This window comes from Juglans regia, chromosome 8 (genome assembly GCF_001411555.2).
Source record: "Juglans regia cultivar Chandler chromosome 8, Walnut 2.0, whole genome shotgun sequence".
Lineage (NCBI taxonomy): Eukaryota > Viridiplantae > Streptophyta > Magnoliopsida > Fagales > Juglandaceae > Juglans > Juglans regia.
This window is the reverse complement of record NC_049908.1, coordinates 11,402,845-11,429,510: the sequence shown is the minus strand read 5'-3', so window position 1 is coordinate 11,429,510 and position 26,666 is coordinate 11,402,845. Positions and strand designations below refer to the sequence as shown.

General features: G+C 36.7%; 3 protein-coding genes across 6 annotated transcripts; all 3 read right to left on the bottom strand.

Moving 5' to 3' along the window:
• Positions 1 to 19: 19 nt before the first annotated feature.
• Positions 20 to 1,652, bottom strand: LOC109016848 (phytochrome A-associated F-box protein-like). Its single transcript, XM_018999208.2, has one exon. The coding sequence runs from the start codon at positions 1,353 to 1,355 to the stop codon at positions 327 to 329; it is 1,029 nt and encodes a 342-aa protein (XP_018854753.1). The 5' UTR covers positions 1,356 to 1,652; the 3' UTR covers positions 20 to 326.
• Positions 1,653 to 6,006: 4,354 nt separating this feature from the next.
• LOC108985656 (serine/arginine-rich-splicing factor SR34-like) lies at positions 6,007 to 14,007 on the bottom strand. Of its 4 annotated transcripts, XR_004802213.1 has the most exons (16): positions 13,876 to 13,997; positions 13,399 to 13,486; positions 13,006 to 13,071; positions 12,851 to 12,925; positions 12,647 to 12,758; positions 12,516 to 12,562; positions 12,224 to 12,281; positions 8,714 to 8,763; positions 8,542 to 8,598; positions 8,334 to 8,455; positions 8,155 to 8,268; positions 7,410 to 7,497; positions 7,154 to 7,318; positions 6,830 to 6,863; positions 6,404 to 6,492; positions 6,021 to 6,274 (listed from the first exon to the last, which is right to left on the bottom strand). XR_004802213.1 is itself a non-coding variant. In XM_018958031.2 (14 exons), the coding sequence occupies exons 2-14, from the start codon at positions 13,483 to 13,485 to the stop codon at positions 6,271 to 6,273; spliced, it is 915 nt and encodes a 304-aa protein (XP_018813576.1). In that variant the 5' UTR covers positions 13,486 to 13,491; positions 13,876 to 14,007; the 3' UTR covers positions 6,007 to 6,270. The 4 variants fall into 4 exon arrangements, 2 of the variants coding, with proteins under 2 accessions (XP_018813576.1, XP_018813577.1); XM_018958031.2 differs by lacking the exons at positions 7,154 to 7,318; positions 7,410 to 7,497 and having other exon boundaries at positions 6,007 to 6,274; positions 13,399 to 13,491; positions 13,876 to 14,007; XM_018958032.2 differs by lacking the exons at positions 7,154 to 7,318; positions 7,410 to 7,497 and having other exon boundaries at positions 13,876 to 13,996.
• Positions 14,008 to 14,936: 929 nt separating this feature from the next.
• Positions 14,937 to 26,023, bottom strand: LOC108985657 (NADH dehydrogenase [ubiquinone] iron-sulfur protein 5-B-like). Its single transcript, XM_018958033.2, has 2 exons — positions 25,769 to 26,023; positions 14,937 to 15,250 (listed from the first exon to the last, which is right to left on the bottom strand). The coding sequence occupies exons 1-2, from the start codon at positions 25,916 to 25,918 to the stop codon at positions 15,146 to 15,148; spliced, it is 255 nt and encodes an 84-aa protein (XP_018813578.1). The 5' UTR covers positions 25,919 to 26,023; the 3' UTR covers positions 14,937 to 15,145.
• Between the last annotated feature and the right edge of the window lie 643 nt (positions 26,024 to 26,666).

Genomic DNA, 26,666 nt, shown 5'->3' with positions numbered 1-26,666 from the left:
AAATCCGCAAATGCACAGGAAAAAAAAAAAAAAGAGAAGAACACCATAGACATGAAACAAATACATCAGAGTTTCCTTGGTTCCTTAAAATCCTATGATCATTAGATACAAGGAGAAATGGAAGAACCAAGACACCATAACAAAGATACACATAAACATAGGCACAAATGATTGAGAGCATTAGGCTTAGAGCAATGCTACTCTTCATCTAGATTTTATCATCTTCAATCATGCCGATCGAAGTATACATTTAAGTGAGTTTAGTCAACTGAAAAGCCACTTAAAATGTACATATGATAAAACTAGAATCAATAACAGCATTTATATTACGTATACAATGGAGACTCCGTCCACGCCCCGGAGACATGCCCATTCTCGCAGACATAAGCTCGAACAACCGGCTCACCATCGTCGTGGTACCCGAAACCTCGTCTCAAACAAAACGCGGAGTGCAAATCCCAAGTTTCTTTGCACGCACAGAATTCACAATTCACGTCGACCTTGCTCCTATTCCCATCGTTTATGGTCCTCCACACCCGGGACCTCTTGAAGTTCTTGAAAATCCCTCTGAAAAGCATGTAATTCCGCTTCTCCTCAATGTGAACACACCCTGGCCAATCGCAAACGTACAAACAATCATCGCGGAACTGTCTCGCGAGGAGCTTACTCCCTTGCTCCCGGCTCAGATTCCAAACCCCAGAAGCCAAATGCGACCGCATACCCCAAGAGATTTTCCTCCTCTTTGGCACCGAGTATTCTCCCTCCACCGCACCGACACCGACACCGACACCGACACCGACACCGACACCGGCACCGACATCAACCTCTTCACCGTCAACAACCTGGGGAACGTCTTGGGAATCTGAAACGTTGTAAATAGTATCAAAATACAGGTCGTCATAGAGGGACCAGGTACAAGCACCTTCTGAATTGACCTCGTCTATGTGATGGCTCGGGCATGGTTCGGTGGAGGATGGTGTTATGACAGATGATGAAGTCGGAAATGACTGTCGGTAAATCTCGTCGGGTCCGAGTTCTCGTTCCAGACCGAAATCCGAGTTCTCAAGGAGCACGCCGGCGTGAAGGAGGCCCGGGCAGCAGACGGAGACCTTGTGAAGTGCAGCCCAGCCGCCTGGAGGGCAGGAGGAGCTGGTGGCGGAGGAGGAGAGGAGATCGGAGACGACGGAGGGGATGGTGTTGGAGCACTTGTGCCGCCAACAAACGGTTCGGATGAGGGACGAGAACTTGGTGCAGACACAGGCGAGCCGGGCCCAGTTGCGCGGATCGTCTTCTAGCTTGAAGAAGATGTTGAGCACGACGTCTTCGGGGAGCTTTGAGAACACGATGTCCGTCATTGCTGTTGATAGATAGGTTTTTCGAATCGGTTCTGGTGGTGGATTTTGTGAAAATAGGTACGGATTTCTCGTGGATATGTGATAATGGGTAAGAATGTGCTTTGCTTACAATTGAGATTTTCAGGGATTTACAAGGGAGAGATTCAGAGAAGAGGAGAGAGAGAGAGAGAGAGAGAGAGATGCGTGGCTGTGATTAGTGTTCGAAAATGGTGGCGGTGAGAATTGAGATGAGTGAGAGCAGAAGAGCGTTGATTTTATGCTTTGAGATATGATGTCTGTATAGACTTCACTATTTCTGAACAGAAACATTTTATATTTGCTTACCTAATTTGGGCTTTCCTTCTACTTATTTTATGTTATTTTATTTCATTTCCTCACCTTTTAATGATTTGTGAAATTCTGGAGCTTTAAATTCTATTTTATTTTTTAATATATTTTATTGAGTTGGGCTACAAAGGTCAAAGGGCATGATGTTATGCTAACATTATAAATTATAAATAAATCAAGAAAGTGCAAATTATAGAAATTAATAAGCTTGATATCTGCTTAACTTTTCAACCACATATTCCTAAAATATCTTTGGTCCCCCTCCCCCAATAAGTAAGTTACTGAGTTCCAGTTACTCTCTCTCTCTCTCTAATGTACTGATGTACTTGTAAAAGTTGTAAAATAATATATAATATTCTTACAAATTTATATTTTTATAATAATATCTTGGTTTAAAACTTAACTTATAATTATAGAATAAAATTAGTAAGGTGATCTAGATTATCGGTAAATAATAATAAAAAATAATAATAAAATATTAAATAGTAATAAATAATAGTAAAAAATAGTAAAAAGTATATGAAAAATAATAATAAAAATCTCATCTCATATAATTATTACAACTTTTCTAAATTCTCATATAAAATAAAATAAATAATTTAACTTTTCCAAATCTTAAAAGAAGAATAATATTAAAAAATATATATTCTAACAGTATTTTATTTAATTTTCAATTTTCATCTCAATTTATCTCATTTCATTTGTGAAAACAAATGAGGCCTAAGTCTTTATATCTCGTTTGTTTTCAGAAAATATCTCATATCATCTAATCATCATAATTTTTTTAAATTTTAATATAAAATAAAATAAATAATTCAAAATTTTCAAATATCAAAATAAAAATAATATTAAAAATATATTTAAATAATTTTTTATTTAATTTTTTAATTTTAATCTCATCTCATCTAATTTAATCTGTAAAAACAAACGAGGCAGTTACCAGAGGTTTGCAAAAACAAATTGCTAATTGACATGACTCATTGTAAAACATTTTAGTATAGATAGATCCAATAGGAAAGGTCCATTGTCATGAGAGAGATAAAATAAGGGAAGAGATAGTTAAAATGGGTGGGACTACGTACATAAATAAAGGTGAAAGAGATATAAAGCAAGTGAGATATGCAAAAATGAGGATAAGGCATAAAGTAAAAGAGATAAATCTATAGAGAATGTAGAAGACATCTATTAAGGGATAGAGCATTTAAATACGTGGACACTTTCTTCATATTCTCTCTAGAAATCTATCGATATAATATTTTTTTCAATTTCTCAATGACTCTATTTTTATCAAAATAAAATTATGAAATCATAAAATCGATACATATAGGAGACGTTTGGATTCGAAGATGATTTGAAATGAGTTGAGATGAATTGTAAATAGTAATAAGATAAATTGTGAATAATAATAAGATTTGTAAGTTAAAATTACTGAATAATAATAAAATAAATTAAAATGAACTGAAATGAACTGTAAATACAAACATGTCCGCAAAAAGTTTTGCCCTTAAAAGACCGATAAGCGTATGTTGTTAAATTACGATGTCTTTATTTATATTTTATGTGCTATTTAATTAATAGCCCTACCTCTCTCGAGTATAGTCAAGGGCTATTCAACCAAAACGTTGACCTTCGACCTTGATAAAAAAAAATAAAAAAATAAAAAAATTACATCAACATAAAATATCACATAAAACTATATTATTATATAATCTTATTTTTATGAAATCTCTTTCTAATATTTGTTTTTGAGCAGTTCTATCTATAAGCTTCACATCATGTATATCTATTTAAAAATATATCATTTTATTTTTTTATCTTATTTTATATATAAATATGTCTGAAATCATTTTTATTATGTGAGTAAAAAAATATTTTTAAATGAGTATACAAGATGTAAGATTTATATTTAAATTTTTTTTTTTTTATATATATTTCGAACATGGAGGTGGGACCGACCGACCACTGAAAGAAAGACAACGTTATGGTATCGTATACAGAGAGAAATGAGTGGCAGAAAAAGAAGGGAGGGCAGCACCAGCACGTAAGGAGTCACCCCCCAGTAAACGACGCTTCCACATCCACTTGGCTTTTCCTACGCCACAATTTTTTTGTTGTTGTGGCTTCGGCTCCTCCATGGGGGCCATCATGCCTGCCGTCTCTCTTATCGCCTGGCCTTGTCACTCCATTATAAAGACATGAGACATCCATTTTCAATCTCTCTCGGTTTGCCAAAACCTATCCCACTCTATTTCTATTTGAATTTGAATTTGAAGCCTCTCAAGTCTCACTCTCACACGTTTCACAGGATTTGACAGAACTAGACCCCATCAATTTTGATGACATGTGAGCAATAATAAATATTATCGATGGACCCTTCCTTTCTTTTCTTTTTCTTTCTTAATTACAACATTTTGACTACACTTTTTATTTATAATTTTATTTTTTTATTTATTTGCTTGACTGTAAACATTGTACTAAAAACTAGGCCCGCTCCCGTCCGCCCCGCCTCCGCACGGTAGAGCGAGCAATCCCGTTCTGCCCATGCGAGAGTGAGCCCCCCACCGCACATCTAGGGCGACTAGTAGGGGCAGGTGGCCGCCCGCCCTCCCCCTTACATTTATATATATATAAACACAAATATATGTTTATATTTTATAAATTGTGTATATATAAATATATATTACAATTTAATAGATTTGTTCACAAAATATATATTGACAAATTTAAAAACTACATAGTTTAAAAGCTCATACACTTAATTTATACAAAATATATACTAACAAATTTAAAACTTATATATTTTTTAAATTATAGTTATATTTAAAAATTTTAAATTTTAAATTTAGGTTTAAAAATATATCTTTAATTATTTTTATATTTAAAAATAATTTTTAAATCAAGTAAAATGTAATATTTTTTTAATAGATGGAGGCAGGACGAATTGAGAATCTGTCCCACACCCCACATCCCGGGGGCGGGGGATGGAAGTGAAAACCCAACCCTCCGCCCCGCATAGGAAGGAGTGCTACCAGCACCCCTACTGAAAGCTTTGTTAGAAGGAAAATGCTAGGTAGACATGGATTGGTCTACCGAACATTAGCACTGATAGGTGCATTGTTATTTTTTATTTTTTTTATTTATATTTTTCAAATGCTAAAAAAGATGTATTGAATTAATTTTTTTTTCTTTTCTTAAATATTAAAAAATATTTCTTAATGTTTTGAATAAAAATAAAAATAAAATGAAAATAAAAATAAATTCATCGGTTAGCTATCGCTCTCCGTGGCATGACCCTTGTTAGAATTTTCGACCTCATTGTTTTTACCATAGAGTAATGCTTATTGAACCGACGAAAAATCAAAGGTTTTGACCGATTCTTGTTTTTAATCTTTTTCTTAATGATTAAGAAAATAATATTATTGAATTTATGTATTTTTTATAAATAAAAAATAGTATTTAAGAATGTTAAAAAAATATTTAAAAAAAAAAACACTGAAATGGCACTTTATCGGTTGGACCATCGGCTGGGACATCAGTCGCGTACCCTATAATATCCATTTCTTAAAAAATAAAAAAGAAGTCAACTTCCACAAACCTAGTTAAAAAGAAGTCGCGTACCCTATAATACCCTATAATGTTAAAAAGAAGTCGCGTACCCTATAGTCAAGCTAGTTTTGAGCATTTCATGGGCTTCAGTGTGGGAGAGAGACTGTTCTAGTTGGTCGCCAAAAAATCAGAGTTAAGAGTTCTTCATGCATTTAGGTTTGGCAAGTGGGATAATACAATGTTTTTATTTCCTTTCATTTCATCATTACAGTTTTTTTAAATTTATACATAAAATATAATAAACAATTCAACTTTTTCAAATCTCTAATCCATAATAATATTAAAGAATAATATTTTAAACTTTCATTTAAAACCAAAAATTTTCATCTCACTATATAAACCTATAATTGACTCAGCTTTGCAAAAATAAATCTATACACCATAAACAAATATCCATACTGAAAAACTGTTCAGCATATCATATATATGTTGATGAAAATCTTGAAAAAGAAAATATATATTCAGGAAATAAAATGACAGAATTTTGATAATCAATTCCGAACAGGACCAGTTAAAATGCTTTGAGCACCCTCTCTCGGGCTTTACTATACATCAGTCATTATTCAACTCTACACCTACAGCTTTTTCTTTCTTTTTTCATAAAATGTAGAGTGTGAAATGTGAAGTAGTGAACAGGAAGATTTAACTCTCTCTCTCTCTCTCTCTCTCTCTCTCTCTCTCTCTCTATATATATATATATATATAGACACCCTAAAAAATGGAAAGATGGAATTTAGCAAATCTCATGTAAAATACAAACATGGAAAATGTTGAAGTTCCAACATAACAAGGATTCAAAAAGATTTAGAAAACATGTCGTCAGTTTAAAATGCAACCACAAACTCCAGTCTGTTCTACTTAATAGGCCTGCCATTGCTTGCCAAGCATAATTTCTGGTACAGTAGAAAGAAAAACAAAAAACAGAAAAAGACCACACCCTCATCAGTGCTTCAGGGATTAACAGATCAGCTGCAATCTGATCTCACCTGCCAAACAAGTTTGCAATCAGGATTCCGATAGAAGCTATCATTTTTCTTCATAAAGAACAACAAAAGGATGACGTTGACACCAGATAGTAAATGACAATAGGAAAAAGAAATTAGAGATGAGGAGACCTGGATACGCTCTTGCTCTTGCTCCTGCTCCTGCTTGGGCTCCTGCTTGTACTGCGTCTCTTTGGGCTTTTACTCTTATTTTTCTCACGCTGTAAGACAATAACATCAATTTTTTTATTTTTTATTTTTATAAGTAATGACATCAATTTTATTGTCTAACTGTAATGGCAGGTATACCCAAATCCAATATCAAGAATCTAGGACCAGCTATTGATTCAAAGGATAACATGTTTGTTGAAACGGCAGGCAGGCTTTATAGACATTAGATCACGATTTTTTCAGAATCATTTTTAAACATTTATTAAACTAGATGAGGCTCTAATAATTAAGATAGCCTAGTAAAATATCTGTCTCAGACAGTCCAGCCCAACCCTTGGATGGGGGCATGTCACAACTTATATTTAGTCTAACAAATTGAACGCTTACCGCAGGCACTGGAGATCTGGATCTTGAGCGGGATCTGCAAAAGTTCCAGAAACAACCCATTTTAAAACCCACACGTTCCTTTTACCAAATTCGATCCAAGAGCCTTGATGCCTCTTCCACGGAGTTACCATATCCAAATGGATACATGGAAAAGCCAAAAATATAATATATAGCAGTTCAACAAAACAAAAAATATCAGGCCAATTCATATAACTCCAGTCTATAAACATGACAAAAACTCATAGAGACAAGAAATCTTAATGAAAGCATCAGAAGGTATTTTCAAGACACCAGTGGACGGAAGAGAAATTTTCCCGACTGTACCAAAAAAATCCAGAGAGCAGCCTATTAGCTTGGCAAATGTTGGAGCAGAAAAGGAAAATGAAATCATCTCTACTGCTCATTGATGATGATATCCAAATCCCAATGCCACTTAGTTCACAGATATCCAGCTTTAAAATTGCAACCATGATCTCCTTTGTTCCCAATCTAGCACCCATGGACATTTGCAATGCTAAACAAAATTAGAACAGAGGCACCACCAAGGTTTCAGAAGCTGCCCATCTAAAAAACAGCATACCTCCACAACCAAAAGAGTTGCAGGCAACAGAACCAAATCCCATCAAGATCCTAATATCCAATCCCCACTTTGCTGCATGTATCCATATCTAGAAAAACAAACGGGGAATTTTCACACAAACAAAGGAAAGAGGAAAAACGATTGATGTACATTCGCTCCACCCCAACCTTTAAAGGCACAAATAGTTAAGATATTGATGCAAAAGTAAAATGGCAAAAGGAACACGAAATCACGTCTGATAACCCCAAAAAATTACTTGAATCATTAGTAAAATTTTCCAGGGCAACGCCATTTCAAGCTGAAGAGTGAGCAATTATTTCTTCCCCTTAGCACTGAAATTAGAGTTACAACTTGCATGAACATCAACACTAACATACTTCAGTAATGATAGTGGAGAGTCAAGGATTGTAAACTCAGTGACTGACAGGCGAGCTAGGTGCAACAGAGTAAGGTTAGCCCAAACAAATGCAAAGATGCATTCAAAGAGTCAACAGCTGCAAGTCAAGGACTTAATTATGGGATCCCAAGGTATTTTCTGCACTTATGAATGAATAACTCTGCGAACTAACTCAAAAGATGCCATCCCTTAAGGATATCCAAAATCCCCCAGAGAGATCAATAAAGCAGCCAACAAGCTGACATTGTCTCACGAATTTCCTCAATCTTTCAAGGAAAAGATACCCATTAGCATCGAGCATGATAAGATCAATAAAACACACCCCCATATGGAGAGAAAAATGCATACCCTGACATAGAACGGGACCTTGAACCAGGCCGAGAACGAGAGTGAGATCGAGAAGCAGACCTCGACTGCAATCTAGCAGGCGAACGGTGAGAAGATTTGGCTTTTGGAGACTTGCTGCATTACAATCAGAGAGTTAGCAAAAAATAATTACGGACTTACCAAGACATCTATGAATTTACCTCTTGCTCCTGCCCCGACTAATACTTCGGCTACGACTGCGGCTATAGCTCCTGCCTCTTGAATAAGATCGACCACGACTAGGGCTCCTAGAGGCATCCCTCTTTGAATCATATTCCCTAACCTATAAACAAATACAACAATAAACAAAGACGACATGCACCAAGAGGAAAAGTGAAATATTCAAAAGTATCCAAGTTAAATGCATACACGAACATATCCCCGAGAAAATGCATTCCGAAACTCAGAGTCATCAAGTTTTTTTACCTGCAGAAAGAGGAGTACAAATTCAGACAACTACCTACTTAATCCTGATTGTACTCGACTTCAGGGGAGGTCATTCATATTGTTCATCAGCAATCATAAAAGAGATTTCACTTACTGCATACTTCATGTCTTCATAGTTTGTGTAATCCACAATCCCTGTTGTGCCTACAAAACAAACATTACAGACATTTAGAAGGGAAAATTAAATCCCACATGTTTTCTTCTGAGCTCTTGGCTCAAATACCAGTATCAAGTAACAAACTGTTGGACGACTCAATCAGAATGTATTTTAGGGAGTTTGTTGTTAATTTGTGAATATCTTAGGAGAGTTTTTTAGGAGATTAATCTTTTCCTTTTAGGAGTTATTTCTTTCCTTATCTATTTCTTCCCTTATCAATTAGTTATCAATTAGTTATTTCTTTCCTTATCTATTTCAGCATTGTAATCTATAAATAAACCCTTGTAAATCTATTTTCAGTATGAATGAGAAAAGTCAATTTCAGTTTCTCTAGATGGTATCAGAGACGAACCTGGGTAACTCATTCTAGGGTTTTTTTTATCAAACTCTAAAACACGGGTAGGTGTTGATTTACCTAAGGAGAAGAAGTGTATAGGATGTAAGTGGGTGTTCACTATGAAATGCAAGGCTAATGGCAGTGTAGAAAGCTACAAGGCGAGACTCACAGCCAAGGGATTCACACAAACCTATGGAATTGACTACCAAGAAACTTTTGCTCCCGTGGCAAAGATAAACTCAATCTGAGTGTTACTGTCTTTGGCTGTACATTTTAATTGGTGCTTACACCAGTTAGATGTAAAGAATGCTTTCTTAAATGGAGATCTAGAGGAGGAAGTTTTTATGGAGTTACCACCCAGGTTTTGAAGGTAAACTTGGTAGAGAAAAAGTGTGCAAATTGAAAAATTCATTGTATGGACTCAAGCAATCCCCTAGAGCTTGGTTTGAATGCTTTGGGAGGGCTGTAAAGAGTCACGGTTACATTCAAGGTCAAGCTGATCACACTATATTCTACAGGCACTCAGGTGAAGGAAAAGTTGTTGTTTTAATTGTCTACGTTGATGACATTATTTTGACAGGAAATGACAGCAGTGAAATTGAAAGATTAAAGAAGGTGCTTGCTAATGACTTTGCGATCAAAGACTTGGGCAGCTTGACGTATTTTCTTGGTATGGAATTTGCAAGGTCTAAGAGAGGTATTTTTGTTTCACAAAGGAAATATATACTTGACTTGCTTGGGGAAACAGGTTTATTAAGGTGTAAGGCTGCAGAGACAACCATAGAACCGAATCTAAAGTTACAACCTGCTAAGCCTAAAGAAGTCACAAATAAGGATCAGTTTCAAAGACTGGTTGGAAGACTGATTTATCTCTCACATACACGCCCTGACATAGCTTTTACAGTTAAGTATGGTAAGTCAATTTATGCACTCACCTGGACCTGACCACTTTGATGCAGTGTATAGAATTCTAAGGTACTTAAAGGGAACTCAGGTAAAGGTTTACTGTTTGGAGACCATGGACAACTACAAGTTGAGATATACACTGATGCAGATTGGGCTGGGAGTATAACAGATAGAAGATCAACATCTGGCTATTGTGCTTTTGTTGGAGGAAACCTGGTTACATGGCGCAGCAAAAAGCAGAATGTGGTGGCTAGGAGTAGTGCAGAAGCTGAATTTAAGGTTGTTGCCCATGGGATCTGTGAAGTGTTATGGATTAAAAGATTACTTGAAGAATTGAGGGCTGAAAATTCACTACCTATGAGATTATGTTGTGATAATAAAGCTGCCATAGCCATTGCAAACAATCCGGTACTTCATGATAGAACAAAACATGTGGAAGTTGACAAACATTTCATAAAGGAGAAGATAGATAGTGGACTGATCTGTTTGCCTTATATTCCGACTACTGAACAAGTAGCTGATATATTTACCAAGGGTCTGCCAAAGAAACAGTTTGAGAACTTGAACAGCAAGCTGGCCATTGAAGATATCTTCAAGCCAGCTTGAGGAGGAGTGTTGGACGACTCAATCAGAATGTATTTTAGGGAGTTTGTTGTAAATTTGTGAATATCTTATGAGAGTTTTTCAGGAGATTTATCTTTTCCTTTTAGGAGTTATTTCTTTCCTTATCTATTTCTTCCATTATCAATTAGTTATTTCTTTCCTTATCTATTTCAGCATTGTAATCTATAAATAAACCCTTGTAAATCTATTTTCAGTATGAATGAGAAAAGTAAACTTCAGTTTCTCTAGACAAACCTAAAACAACAAAACAATCATTATCAAAATAATTGTAAATGTGTATTTTTGTGTGTGTGAATACATTTTTTTTTTTTATAAGTAAACAATGTGTGTGTGGGAATACATACATACGCAACAATCCCAAAAGCCCACCACTCCGTCACAAATCTAGGCATAAAATGACAACTTCATTAAAGCAAGGAATTTGGCACAGCTCCCATAGGATTTAGAAATTTCTTAACTGCATACCAAGTTTTATCCAGAGGGAAAACCTGGAATCTGGATGTGGTGTAAAGTAAAAATTGACAACACAGGATTAAGCCCTCTTCTTTGAAAGCAAGGAATTTGGCACAGCTCCCATAGGATTTAGAAATTTCTTAACTGCATACCAACTTTTATCCAGAGGGAAAACTTGGAATCTGGATTTGGTGTAAAGTAAAAATTGACAACACAGGATTAAGCCCTCTCTCTCCCTCCCTCCCTCCTGGTGTTCCACCACAACTGTAAGCCGTTTTTGCCCCATTGAAGTTCATTTCCTTTCCTCTTGAAAACCCATGTTCTTTCATCAAGCACTAATTGTGTCACAGCTTGTATTTTTGAGTTTATTCTCTGGTTACTGAGAAATTGCAGATAGAAATACAAGGTGGAATCATTGCTCAGAAATTGATTTCTTAGGCTTAACTTGAAGAAATCATTGCTGTTGGCACATTTTTTGGCTTGGGGGTTTTGTGTTCTGGAGTTTTACCGCAGTAAATGGAAGATTTAGATTTAGAATAATAGGCTGTGTTGTAGTGTGGCAAAACATTGGGCTGTGAGATGGGGAGGAACCAGCGATTGAAAAACTAACCTTGAGTGTGGTGCGGCGGAACTGGATAGTGAAGACAGAGAGAACCATTAGATAAGGAGGAGGAGAAAACTGAGATTACACCGCTAAGATACAGTGGTTACAATGATGAACATGTGAATGGGAGACAGCAGTGACGATGAGGAGGGATGGTGGTTGCAGGTTGAGAGATTGAGAGAGGAATGGTGACAGATTGCGTGAGAGAAAAGATTGAGAGCGTCGGGAGAAAGCAACTGAGATTCAAAAGTGGCCTGTGATCTCATGTGGTCAAGCTTGCATAGTAAGAAATTGGGTGATTGACGTGTTAGCCTCTCATTTGAAGGTGTAAAATGGCCATTGAAACCCAATCCAGACCAAAGAGGAACCATTATCCAGATCCTTCACCCATATTGTAAAAAGGCAAGATGGTAAAAATCAATAGAAAACTAGAACCATCAAAAACTAGAATCATCTCAAATTTTGACACCACCACTATGTCATTATAAACTTCAAACAAGACCATTAGAATTATCTGTCTTACCACCGTTCTCACGGAAAACTTGGGAAAAACAAACATCCCCAGCTTGTCGCATGTGGTCCTGATACAAGACATCGATTAATCAAAATTAAACTTTCAAAAAGTGTTTTGCTACTAGCAAGCCAGGTGTGTCAACATACCACTTGTCCCAGGACCCATTATAGTTATAAACAAGTTAAAACACCAATACTTTTCAGCATTGTGGGACCCACTTCAGCGGTGTGTTGGATGTGTGAAAAAAAAAAAGGCTTGCAAATAGATTTTTTCTTACCAACTTATCCACACTAATGCTCACCTTAAGGTCTTGCCATGAAGCAGAAGAAGGCAATCCAGTGATAAGCACTACATGGTGGAACAAGAACAATTTCAGAAGACAATATATTCCAAATACACTAAAAAAATAAGAGTATTGAATAATGTACACACCACGAAATTCAGAGCGCCTGGATACTCCACCACGTCCACCACGACCATTGCTATGACTACTATAACGATCTCTTGATGATGGATGTCCACGGCCACCATGTGCAAGTTCCACCTATAAATATATGGGAACATACAAGATAAGCCAGGCCACGGGGATATCATACTCAAAGTGGTAACATATGTACACATAGAAGAATGACTGACACGTAGCCGATGCCCGTCAAAATCATAGCCATCACGACCACGAATAGCATCTTCAGCATCTTGAGCATCTTCAAACTGTAAAAGATAATGTTAATAATGGGGAAAAAAAAGTAGAAACAAAGAAACCATATCAATTTAAGAACCTATTAACTCACCTCAACAAATGCATAACCTGGGGGCCTTGGTGGTACCTTCAGATCAATGTGGGCTACGCGTCCATACTGCATTTGCAAAGATCAATTCTTCTAATTAATCAAGACAAAAGTATACAACTTATTCAAATCCATTTTCAACTCACATACATCAATCTTTAGAAAAAACTACATAAAATATAACTCGGTGCATTCAAACCTCAACTGGGTATAAGCTATATAAAATCTTGACTAGTTGCCTTACCTATAAATCCTATGGACTTTCAGTTCAGGTTCGTTGAACAAGACAAATTCATACGCTTCGCATTTACATGTTTATTCGGCCCAGTATCGTGAAAAACTAAAGACGCGTCACATACAAACCAGTCCAAACAGTTACAATAAAACCTAAGTTACCTTGTGAAACAAATCCTCCACTTCTCTCTCGCGAATATCGGCAGGAAGATTGCCGACATAGAGAGTTCGGCTCGCACGGCTACTCATTCTTTCCTAAGACAAAAATGCATCTAAATCAATAAGCCCAGGAAATTAAAGCTAAAACCATGCAAAAGGAATAGCACTACAAAAATTGGGTTGCTCATTTATGAGCAAAAGAAACAGACAGCACAAAAATTGCAAATCTCAGATTTTCCATAATTTAGGACCCAACTGAAAAAGAACCCGAGTCAGGTAAACCACAATAGAGAGATAAATAGATTAGAGAATAAGCAAACATCAATGAAACAAAAGCATCGCGAAAAGGACAACTCGAAATTCATAATTTGGTTTTCTTTTTCGATTTTAGTGCCCTTTCTCAACTATCAAACAGGAGAACGTGACCTGAGAATCAGTGTTCCTAGGGTGTCGAAGATGGTGGATGAGAGAGCTAATTACCTGGAAAGCGCAAAGGTGACAAAACGCTGTGAATAGGGTTTTCGACTGGGGAGAAGGAGGGAACTCAGGGAAAGGGCTCTCGAGCGAGACGACGCAGGATGAAGTAAAGAAAGAAACTGCGTTAGGGTAGGGAAAAATAATGTGTTAATTACTTACTAAAAAATAATAATAATAAAATAAAATAAAATAAAAGATAATGTGTTAACCGAGAATGTATTTTCATCTCGTATGTCTCATTATAATCGCGATAATATTACAAGTACCATCTCACGTTTCTCTTGAAAAAACAGTACAATTCCAAGTTAAACGAGAAAGTGATGTTGCTCGTAAATTATTAATTAACGTGATATATTAAATTTATTTTATAATAAAATATAATTTTATAATTTAATATATCACATCACATTACAATTTAACATAATTTTATACGTTATTTCTTTTATGTTTGGTATGAAACATTAAATTTTGGGCCTCAATTTGTTTTTATAAAACTTTTCAATAAAACTTTTCAATTCATCACGTCTAATTATTATAAATTTTTTAAATTTTTATACAAAATAAAATAAATAATTTAATTTTTTTAAATCTCAAAATAAAATAATATTAAAGAAATATTTTAATAACATTTTATTTAATTTTTAACTTTCATCTCAACTCATCTCATTTCATAAAAAACAATCAAAAGCTTAGTTTTTAATTAATTTGATTGAAATATGTGATCCATTTGAATTTGACACGTAAATTACATGCTTGGAGTAGTTTCTAAAAACCATATAATAATTTACTAAATTAAATTTGTTAGAAACAAATTTTCATTTGAGTTATCTATTTAATTTTATATTATTAAACTTTGTATAAGTTTTACATTTTCGTATATCCTGCACTGTACAAGTGTTTCACCTTGTGCTATTTCCCGATTCAATTTTTGACAGCCATGGTTATTCCCGATGGCATGCACCAAATCGTATCTTATTCTTTGCAAGCTGTGTAAATTTTGCAAATTGCTTACAAATAGGATTCAGGACTAACTTTCCCCGATCACCAACAATGAAAAAAGGTAACATAAAGTAGAGTGTGCCTAGAAGATCAGTTTCCAATATGCATGTTGCGCAAAAGAGTTTTATCTTTAATCTTTGTCCCATTGCCCGTGCCAAGGAAGTGCACAGCATCCAGAAGAAACAAAAAACAGAGTAACATAATCAAGTTCTGAATAATACATCTTGGTACAATTTTTATTCTCGAGTCTATTAAGAAGATGACCAATTACAGACTAATGATGATGTTTATCAACACTCTCTTTACCCTCCTCGGGCTTCCGTGCAGCCGCTCGCAGCTTACGTTGCTCCTCCTTATAGATCCGATTTCTTCGTTGGAACTGCAATAAAGTTCCAGATAATGAGATTCAAAAGGTAACACAAACCAAGATGATAGGTGCCTGTATATTTCACATTCTTGTGTCATTGCTTTGGCATGCATTTCCTCCAACAAATAATTTCAGATATTAAGATTATATAGCAAATCAACAAACCATTAAACATTTACAAAATACAAGATGCCATGAGACCTGCATAAAATATAAGAGGGTTATTGGATCAAATTCTTTTCTAGATGCCTAAGTAGAGCTAATGGTAGTGTTTCACGTAATTTTACATTTTAGGATTTTGCTGTAATCTTTGAATAAAGAATAAAGTAGAACCTAATTAGTGCTTCTTATTGACTTCGAAATAATTTTGACAGTCTTCAATTGAAATATCAGAGTCTTCGGTTGAAATATTAGTGTATCCTTTAATACAAAAAGTCAAAACATAAAATTCTTCCAAGTAATTTTCACCTTTTTAGTTTTAACCTTTGAATGGCATATAAAAGTAGCTATGGGCTCTCTCTAATTTGCCTACGTATTTCGCGTCTCTATTTCCGCTTCCTTCTAGCATGGACAACCGCTTAGGGAAGCTACAGTGAGACTTCCTTTCAGGATGGGATTAGGTGATATGTCAAATTTCACCTGGTCAGCGGAGCCAAGTATGTTCCCCTATCTATTATGGTGGTTTAGGAATTTGAAACCCACAATTGTTTAATCATGCACTATTCAAGAAGAAGCTTTGGCAATATCAAAATGAGAGAGAAGCATTGTGGAGGGCAGTTATAGACTCTAAATACAAGTGTGTGTACTGTGTAGAGTGGAAGGTAATCCAATGAGGTACAAGGACCAAGGTTTTGAATTTCGTTCCGTACCGGCCGGTATGGCCGAAATTTTTCGTACCGGCCTAAATTTCGGCCTGCACCGGCCTCAATTTCGGCCAGTGTTTCTTTTTTTTTTTTTCATTTTTTCAAACTATAAGTTTATTTTTTAACCCTCAATTCAGACTAGACTATTTATAATTTATATATATGTATTTATATATAATTTATTTATATATAGACTATTATTTTGAAATATAATTTTTATATATAATTTATTTATATATCGACTATTCCGAAATGTTATCCCGAAATGGTACCGGTACCGAAATATTTCGTTCCAGTGCCTTGACTGGTACAGCATCCGGTACGGTATTCAAAACATTGACATGGACCTTACGGGGTAGAATTTTTTTTTTTTTTTATAAGTAACTTATGGGGTAGAATTATGGAAGAGCATAAGAAAAAATGAGAAAAGTTTTCTAATAGAGCCATTCTACTCAACATCCTTATACCACACATCACACACCACACATGACTTTTTATTTTTTATTTTATTTTTTTCTTGCTAAACTAAAGGAATCATTCTACTCATCATCCATACATCACACATTTGGTAAGGGAAAAAATAAAAAAATCACGTGTGATGTGTGGTGTAGGGATGATGAGTAGAATTTTTCTTTCTAATAATGTTAGATTTGAAGCAAGAGATGGAGCCAGTATTAGATTGACATGATGTGTGGTGTGGTGGTAGGGCCCTCAAGGAAAGCTTTCAGGAATGTGAATAGCATTGATCGTGATAAGGATGCTTCTGTGGTAGATCATTTGGAGATATCAAGTGATCTCCCTCAGTAGAATGTTAGCTTCGTTAGAGTAGCTCGTAACTAGGAGGTAGAAGCCTTTACCATGTTCTTTAATATGCTAAACTTCATTAAGGTGGAGACAAACTCCTTTGTGCTACTTCCAAGTAAGGGATATTCACAATTTGTCTTCCTATATATCTTTAGTCCTCATGATAATAATCCATTTTTCTGGAAGGGTATATGGAGGTGTGATACCCCATTTTGATAAGTGATAAGAGTAGATTGTGTATGTACTTGAGAATGAGAAGTTCTTGCTCTTTATAATGTTCCAATGAGACTCCAATTATATCATTGACTAATTCTTTTGAAGTATACGTCATGTTGTTTGGATTTTCCATTGGAGCGTTACAAAAAGTATCAAAGCCCTATCCCAACTAGAAATGTGGGACTTGAGTCGTGCCATCTACAATGGACTGACCCAACAAAGAAGTCGGGAATATAAGGGGGAAAGATTGTAATACCCCATTCTAATAAGTGATAAGAGTAGGTGGTGTATGAAATCTCACATTCTTTTGGAAGAAGAAGTTATCGCTCTTTATAATATTCCAATTGGGCTCCAATTGTGTCATTTACTAGTCCTTTTAGAGTATAGATCATGTTACTTGGGTCTTCTATTGGAGCGTTACACTTCAAGTGTCATGGTATGGAAGCTTCGCTGTGTACATGGAAGATTTTGGTCCTCTATAGAACCATTTCATCCCCAATAAGAGCTTTTAAAAAGTGCAAAATGCGCTATCCAAGTACACAACCTATCTAGAAAGAGAAAAGGATATAAGAAAGTTGTGTAAATTAAACCAATTGAAATCCATACAAGCAGTCCAAAGGAGGGGAAAGTATTGAGAAAAAATCTTTAGCTCCTCCATCGTCCGTTTGCGGTCTTCAAAACTTCTTTTGTTCATTTCCCTCCAAATACACCATTTTCCACATTGTTGTAATTTGTGGGCTACCACCTAGCCCTTTAAGTGTCAAAAGGTCCACTATTCTTTTGGGCATGACCCATTCTAAACCAACTCAGCTGAAAAAATCATTATGCAAAATGCTAGCCAACTCGAAATGAAGTAAAAGATGATCCATGAACTTCCCACCATTCTTATCCATGCAGCACCAGTCACTTGCAATAATTTGTTTTTCCTTACATCCAAGGTGAGAACTTACCTAGAGAGGTAGGGAGGCTGTCCATGCAAAAAAGCAGCTCTCAAAGGTACATTAGTCCTCCTATGATACCCCATTCTGATAAGTGATAAGGGTAGATGGTGTGTTGAGTCTCGTATTCCTTGGGAAGGAAAAGTTCTTACTCTAACAACTCTCAAGGTCTAAGACAAAGGGATCTTTTGTCCCCACTCCTTTTTGTCATTGTCATGGAGGCACTTAGCAAAATGATCTCGGCCTTGGTTAATAATGGGTTTGTGGATGGATTCTTGATTGGTGACCCCAATAGGGGTACTCTTAACACCTCTCACTTGTTGTTTGTAGATGATATGCTGATATTTTGTGAGGCAGAACAAAACCAGATTAAGGCATTGAGGGCACTTTTACTTTTTTTTGAAGCAGTATCCGATTTGAAAGTGAACTTTAACAAGTTAGAGTTGGTGCCAGTTGGTAATGTTCGCAACATCCGGCCGTTGGCTAACACTCTTGGATGTAAGGTCTCCTCTATTCCCATGAATTACCTTGGTCTTCATTTGGGTCGGATACAGTAATTAAGAAGATTGAACGTAGATTGGCACGTTGGAATAGATTGTACTTGTCGAAAGGTGGTAGGATCACCTTAATCAATAGCATTCTATCTAATTTACCAACTTATTTCTTCTCTTTATTCCCAATTCCAATAAGTGTGGCGACACGTATTGAGAAACTTCATCGTGATTTCCTTTGGAGTGGTTGGGGGGATGATTTCAAATTCCAGTTGGTTAAGTGGATAAGGTATGCTCCCCAATCTCTCCTGGTGGGTTGGGAATTACAAATCTAAGGATTTTCAATTAGGCCCTACTTGGGAAATGGTTGTGGCGATATAATATAGAACTGGAAGCTTTACGGAAGTCGGTGATTGACTTCAAATATGGAGGTTTCTTTTTTTTTTTTTTTTTTTTTTGGGGGGGGGGGGGATTGGGGCACTAGGGAGGTATGTGGGGTTTATGTGTTAACGTATACCATGTAGGAAGTTATACAATTTAGGACTCCTCTTTTAATATTAGTTGTACAGATATATTACCATGCATATAGGCTGATTATTAGGGATCAGTTAGGGGTTTTTCCCGTGTATAGCATATTATCCTTTTTCCTTGTATAACAGCTTTTTACGTGGTGAATGAGATGCTGGGAAATTACAGAGCCAAGTTTTTCCAAATATTCTTGGTTTTCTCCAGAGTTTTGGCATGGTATCAAGAGCAAGGTTCTTTTTTTACTTGTTCTGCGTTATTGGCGTTGTCTGAGTTCATGTTCTTGGCTATCGGTGCTGTCTGCGTTTTCCTCTGGGGTTCTTGTGGGTTCCGACGCCATCTGAGTGGAGTTTGGACATTTTTGGCGCTAAGCTTGTGGATTTTTGGATTTCCGTTGGTCTGTTTGTAGCTTTCGGAGATTTCTATGGGTGCCTTTGTGGGTTTCGATTTTTTCTGTTGCTAGGGTTGTGGGTATCGGCGCCATCTGTTGCAGTTTTCTGGTATTTCTGGTCGTGTTCTGCACTTCGGCATACTCTGTTGTGTTGCTACGGAGAGGTTTCTGGCCTCTGTTGCTGTTTCTGCGTGTTTCGGTACCATTTTTTTTTCTTACGTGGGGCACTGTTTCGGCAACTTTTTTTTTTTTTCTCTGGTTGGGTGTTCTCGGCAGTATATATATTTCTTCTCTGGGTTGCATCATGTCATCTAATAAGTTAGAATCGTTTCATATTCAGTTTACTGGTTCTGTTTATTGGCAAAAATTATTCTGCTTGGGCGTTTCAATTTCAATTATTTGTAAAAGGGAAAGAATTGTGGGGTCATATTGATGGGAAAGATCCCGCACCTCACGATGTCGAGGCTTTGTCAAAGTGGGAAATCAAGGATGCTAGGGTCATGACCTGGATCCTTGGCTCCATTGAGCCTCACCTTGTTCTCAATCTACGGCCTTATAAAACTGCTGCTAGCATGTGGAATTATCTCAACACAGTTTACAATCAAGATCACTCTGCTAGGCGATTTCAATTGGAATATGAGATGGTTAATTTCACACAAGGAAGTCTTTCCATTGAGGAATATTATTCTGGTTTTCAAAACCTTTGGGCTGACTATTCTGATATTGTTTATGCTAGTGTTCCCGCTGTAGCTCTCGCTACTGTCCAAGCAGTGCATGCAACCAGCAAGAGAGATCAATTCTTGATGAAGCTACGACCCGACTTTGACATTGCACGTTCTCATCTGATGAATCGTGCTCCTGTTCCATCTCTGGATGCTTGTTTGAGTGAACTTCTTCGTGAGGAGCAGCGTCTACTCACTCATGCTTCCATGGCACATTAGGCTCTTGCTAGTGCACCTATTTCTGTGGCTTATGTAGCACAGGGAAAGAATAAGGGTTGAGACATGCGTGTTATCCAGTGCTTTAGTTGTAAAGCTTTTGGTCATATTGCTCGGGATTGCCCCAAAAAGTTCTGTAACTATTGCAAGAAACAAGGTCATATCATCTCTGCTTGTCCCATTCGACCTGAAAGGAAGCAGGGTACTGCTTATCATGCCTTTGCTGGTGCCTCTAGTTCTGTTGCATTGCCTAATGTCTCGCCGGTTGTTCCTATTCCTGCTCCTACAGCCTTAGCAAACCCGAATACACTCACTCCTAAAATGGTACAACATATGATCATTTCTATTTTTTCTGCTTTTGGGCTCTCAGTTAATCATAAAGTTTCTTCTAAGCCATGGTATTTTAACTCCAGAGCCTCTAACCATATGACAAATACTGTTGTTCCTCTTTCCAATGTCACAAATTATGATTGAAATTTGAAAATTAACACTGCTGATGGCAATTCTCTACTTATCAGTGTTGTTGGCGATCTTTTTCCTTCCTTAACTGATGTTTTTGTGTCTCCTAACCTCTCCACAAATTTTATTTTTGTTAGTAAATTGGTTGATAATAATTGTAATATCCATTTCTCCCGTTCTGGTTGTGTTGTGTAGGATCAAGTGTCAGGAAAAATGATCGCGAATGGGCCTAAAGTGGGACGACTCTTTCCTCTTCACATTTCTCCTTCCACCATTATTCCTAATTTTCATTTACTTTCCTTTGCATGTAATGTTGTAGGTTCTGAAAATAAGATGTGGCATAGACGTCTAGGCCACCCAAACTCTTATGTACTTCGTACTTTGTTTAATTCTGGTTTATTGGGAAATAAAGCATGTTCTTTTCTTGATCTTTCTTTCGATTGTACATCATGCAAACCTGGCAAAAGTAAAGTTCTACATTTTCCTCATCATGCATCTCGTGCATCACAATACTTCGATCTTATTCATAGCGATGTTTGGGAAATTGCACCTGTTGTTTCTCCTGCACATTACAAGTACTTTGTTACTTTCATTGATGACTTTAGCCGCTTTACTTGGGTTTACTTCCTACGGGCTAAGGCTGAAGTTTTTTCAGTATTTGAGCACTTTCTTGCACTTCTTGAGATTCAATTATTTGCCAGCATCAAGGTATTGCACTTTGATTCTGGCGGTGAATACATGTCTAATGAGTTTCAGGACTTTCTTTAAAGGAAAGGGATTATCTCTCAGTGTTCTTGTCCTTCGACACCGCAACAAAATAGTGTTACTGAGAGGAAAAAGCATCATCTTCTTGATGTAGTAAGAACCCTTTTACTCGACTCATATGTTCCTCCTCGTTTTTGGTGTGAAGCGCTTTCTAGCTCAATTCATTTGATCAATCACTTACCATCTCCTACGTTACATCATGTTCATCCCTTCTTTAAGTTGTTTGGTCATTCTCCTTCATATTCTGATCTTCGAACATTTGGTTCTGTTTGTTTTGTGCATCTCCCTGCTCATGAACGACATAAACTTACTGTTCAATCGGTTAAGTGTGCTTTTCTTGGTTATGCTATACCTCAAAAGGGTTATGTTTGTTATGATCCTCATGTTCATCGTATAAATGTTTCTAGGAATGTGGTATTCTTTGAAAATCAATATTTCTTTCCATCTCATGTTGAGCTGCCATCTACATCTATATCTCTTCTGCCTAGCTTTTCTGATTCCCCAACAATTGTGGAAATGTTCAAACCTAGTTTTGTGTATGAAAGACGTAGTCGACATGAGTCTGGTTCTACTTCTTCTGTGCCCTCTCACGATCTTGACCTAGCGCCTGATACTGCTCCTGTTTCCACCACTCTTCGCCGGTCTACTCGCCCTTCTTGACCCCTTAATTGGTATGGTTTTTCCTCCCCTGTCTCTCTTGTGGCTACTTTATCCTCTATTTTCATTCCCTCTTGCTACAAACAGGCCATGGAACATAAGTGTTGACAAAATGCAATGCAAACAGAACTTCAAGCACTTGAGGAGAATCACACTTGGGATATTGTTCCTTGCCCCCTACAGTCAAACCTATTGGGAGTAAATGGGTTTTCTCTATAAAACTTTGTTCTGATTGCTCGTTGGACCGGTACAAAGCTCACCTAGTAGCTCTGGGAAATAAGAAAGAATATGGGATTGATTATGAGGAGACATTTGCTCATGTTGCCAAAATGACTACGGTTCGAACCATCTTAGCTATTGCTGCTTCCCAGTCATGGCAACTGCATCAGATGGATGTGAAGAACACATTTCTTCATGGTGATCTCCAAGAAGAGATCTACATGAAGCTTCCCTCTAGTATGACTACTTCTTCTCCTCATGATATTTGTAAGCTAAAGCGTTCTCTGTATGGACTCAAGCAGGCTCCCTGGGCTTGGTTTGAGAAGTTTCGCAGTACACTTCTTTCCTTCAATTTTACACAAAGTCAGTATGATTCTTCTCTCTTATTCCACACGTCTGCATCAGGTATAGTCATTCTCTTGATTTATGTGGATGATATTATCATTACTGGCACTGACTGTGGTTTGATCATTACGCTTCATCAGCTGTTGCATGCGACTTTCCATATGAAAGATCTTGGCCGGCTCACATACTTCTTAAGACTGGAAGTACATCATCGGGCTAATGGTATTTTCTTGAACAAACATAAGTATATTCAAGATCTTATTACCTTGGCTGGTTTGAAGGACACTTCTTCTGTTGATACTCCTATGGAGGTAAATGTCAAATACAGGAAAGATGAATGGGACCTTCTGGATGATCCTACTCTCTATCGGCGCCTGGTTGGGAGTCTTATCTACTTGACCACTACTCGCCCCGATATCTCTTATGTTGTTCATCATGTCAGTCAGTTTATGTCTTCTCCTCGGTATCTCCATCTTGCTGCTGCTCGACGCATCATCCGCTATCTTCGATGTTCGCCTACTCGTGGGTTATTCTTTCCTATAGGCTCATCTCTTCAACTTGTTGCCTATAGTGATGCTGTTTGGGCTGGGTGTCCGGATATGCGTCGATCTACTACGGGTTGGTGTATGTTTTTAGGTGATACCTTAATTTCTTGGAGATGTAAGAAACATGATCGTGTTTCTAAATCCTCTACTGAGGTTGAGTATCGTGCCATATCTATTACTTGTTCTGAAATTGTATGGCTACGCGGTCTGCTTGAGGAGATTGGGTTTCCTCAAACTACTTCTACTCCTCTTCATACTGATAACACTAATGCTATTCAGATTGCCACCAATCCCGTTTTCTATGAACGGACAAAGCACATTTGAGGTTGATTGTCATTCTATCCGAAATACCTTGGAAAGTCGGGTGATATCTCTTCCTTACATTTCTTCAAATCTCCAAGTGGCCGATGTCTTCACCAAAGCAATGACTCAACAGCGGCATCAATTTCTGGTTGACAAATTGTTACTGGTTGACTTACCAGCATCAATTTGAGGGGGATGTTAACGTATACTATTTAGGAAGTTATACAATTTAGGACTCCTCTTTTAATATTAGCTATACAGATATATTACCATTTATATATGCTGATTATTAGGGATCAGTTAGGGGTTTTTCCCGTGTATAGCATATTATCATTTTTCCTTGTATGGCGGCTTTTTACGTGGTGAATGAGAGGCTGGGAAATTAAAGAGCCGAGTTTTTCCAAATATTCTTGGTTTTCTCCAGTGTTTTGACATTATGGAGTGGGAGTCTAGAAGTAGATTAGACGAGAGTGGGGGGTTTTTGCTCATCACACTAGACGTGTGTTGGGAGATGGCTCTAGAATAAAATTTTGGTGCGACTTATGATGTGGAGATAATGCTCTTAAAGATTCATTCCCTTTAGTCTTTAAGATTGCATGTGAGAAAGAAGTTTCAGTAGCTGAATTTATGGAGATATCTAGTGACCTAGTCCAATGGAATGTTTCACTAGGGCGGCCCAAGATTGGGAAGTTGGCAGCTTTGCGGATTTTTTTAATCTTTTGTACTCCATCAGACTAAGCACTCAAGGATCTGACAGGTTGTGGTGGATATCCGCAGGAAAAGGTACATTCTCAGTTCGCTCTTTCTATAAATCTCTCACATAATCACAGAACAATCATTTTCCATGGAGAAGGATTTGGCTTAATAAGCCTACCAAAGCGACATTTTTTGCTTGGATAGCTTCTCTAGGTAAGATTTTGATGATGGATAACTTACGGAAATGCAGGGTGAATATAATGGTGAGACTATGGTGTATAGAACTTGTGAGACTATGGATCATCTTCTATTGCATTGTGAGGTTGCTAGAGCGTTATAGGAAGATGCATTTAGCATGTTAGAGCTAGCCTGGGCGTGCCACAATGGTTGAGCTTTTGGCTAGTTGGACAAATTTAGGAGGTATTCCACAAATCACAACTGTGTGGAAGATGGTTCCTATTTGTGTTCTATGGTGCTTATGGTAGGAGCGCAATGACCTGATGTTCGAAGACAATGAGCACTCATTAGAGAAGCTTAGATTATTTTTTGTTAGAACATTATTTCTATGGGCCAAAGCTGTAGATTTTAATGGCCTTGGTTTTCATGATTTTCTTGTTTCCATTTCTTCTTCCTAAATGGGTGTTACCTCTTGTATACCACCTTGTGTACTTGGGCTATGCCTATTCTTATTAATAGAATTGTTTACTTATCCCAAAAAAAAAATGATCCTTATAAATGTGTTTCCTGGTATGCCTACTTTTTTTTCCTCTCCATACTCCTACTCAAGGCCAAAGAAGCCAAATCAAGGTGGATAAACACATTAACTGGAAAATGGTAAAATTTCCTCGTAAGCTTTCAACTAATAAGGGATTTCTATTTTTTGTAGAACACAACAATGTAGGTGCAGAACAAATGAACAACTCAGAAAAATTAATTTCTCTGTGAGAGGCTGGGCATGTCAAAGCATACAAACATTAATTAGTTTTTCATTTCTTCAATTGACCGGCTAAAGTAGGCTTCCCATAAAATGCTTCTCAAATTTCAGAAATACTGTGAAATGACTGATAAAATAAAAGTTCTCCCCTTTCGATTCAGAAAACCCCCAACCCACATTACATGTGGCAAGATTGGGAATAAGGCCAAACATACTCAACAGTCTACACTTCAACGGACATATGAGCTAAAATATCATTAGAATTTCAATCAAAGGCACCCATTTTGGGGTTTAAACGCCAAATCAAGCAGGAATAAATTAATACTCGGGCATATCCAGCGAGTTGATCTAGGGCTTTGTACTCTTATTCGAGTATGGAAAGGGGGATTACGATGAGCAATATTTGATAAATTAACTGGTAGAAATAGAAAAAGGGAAAACCTCTTTGGAGTGGTGGAGGCACTCGAGGTAGTCTTCGCGGAGGAGAGCACAGTCCTTTGGCTCACGGCAGCGGGACATGCATTCGCTGAAGTCCACCCAGAAATCGTAGCATCGGCCTTTGTGACCTGAGATTCCCCAACCCGACGCCATTCTCTCAACAGTCTCTCTCTGTCTCGAATGTGGCTTTGCGATCTCTCAAAAGCGATCCCTCTGCCCTCAGAGGCTCTAGCCGGTAATTTGTTAAAATTATTATTTATCTACTTTTTAGTTTACTTAAGCTCGTTTAAATGATGAAAGGAAAGTATTATATCACACTCTAATGTATATTACACTCTCCACATATTTCACATAGTTTAGTTTTTTTTTTTTTTTATTTCAACTCAGCACGTTAAGTGTGCTGGGGCTTCTTCACACAATAGAGTGTGAAGAAGATTTTTTCATGATGAAATGAGATGATTTAAATAAATTATTATTAAAATATTATTTTTTAATATTATTATTATTTTAAAATTTAAAAAATTTAAATTATTTATTATATTTTATATAAAAATTTAAAAAATTTGTAATAACGAGATAAAATAAAATAAAATAGATTAAAAATGTTTTGTATGAAAATATTTCTACATCCAAACACATTCTTATTATGAATACAAAAGTGTTTCTGTACTCATGATAAGAATCATGAATATTATAAATCTGCTTAATTAGTAAATGATATATACTCGATTAAATTTGACTCAACTCAGCTAAAGTTCGCTCGTTCATACTCGACTTGGGTTGTTAGCTCCACTCGATTAGAGTTCGTCCATAAATCATTGAATATATATATATATATATAATTTATTTCTATATATTAGTATTCTTACACACACATATATGCTTCTATACATATTAAATT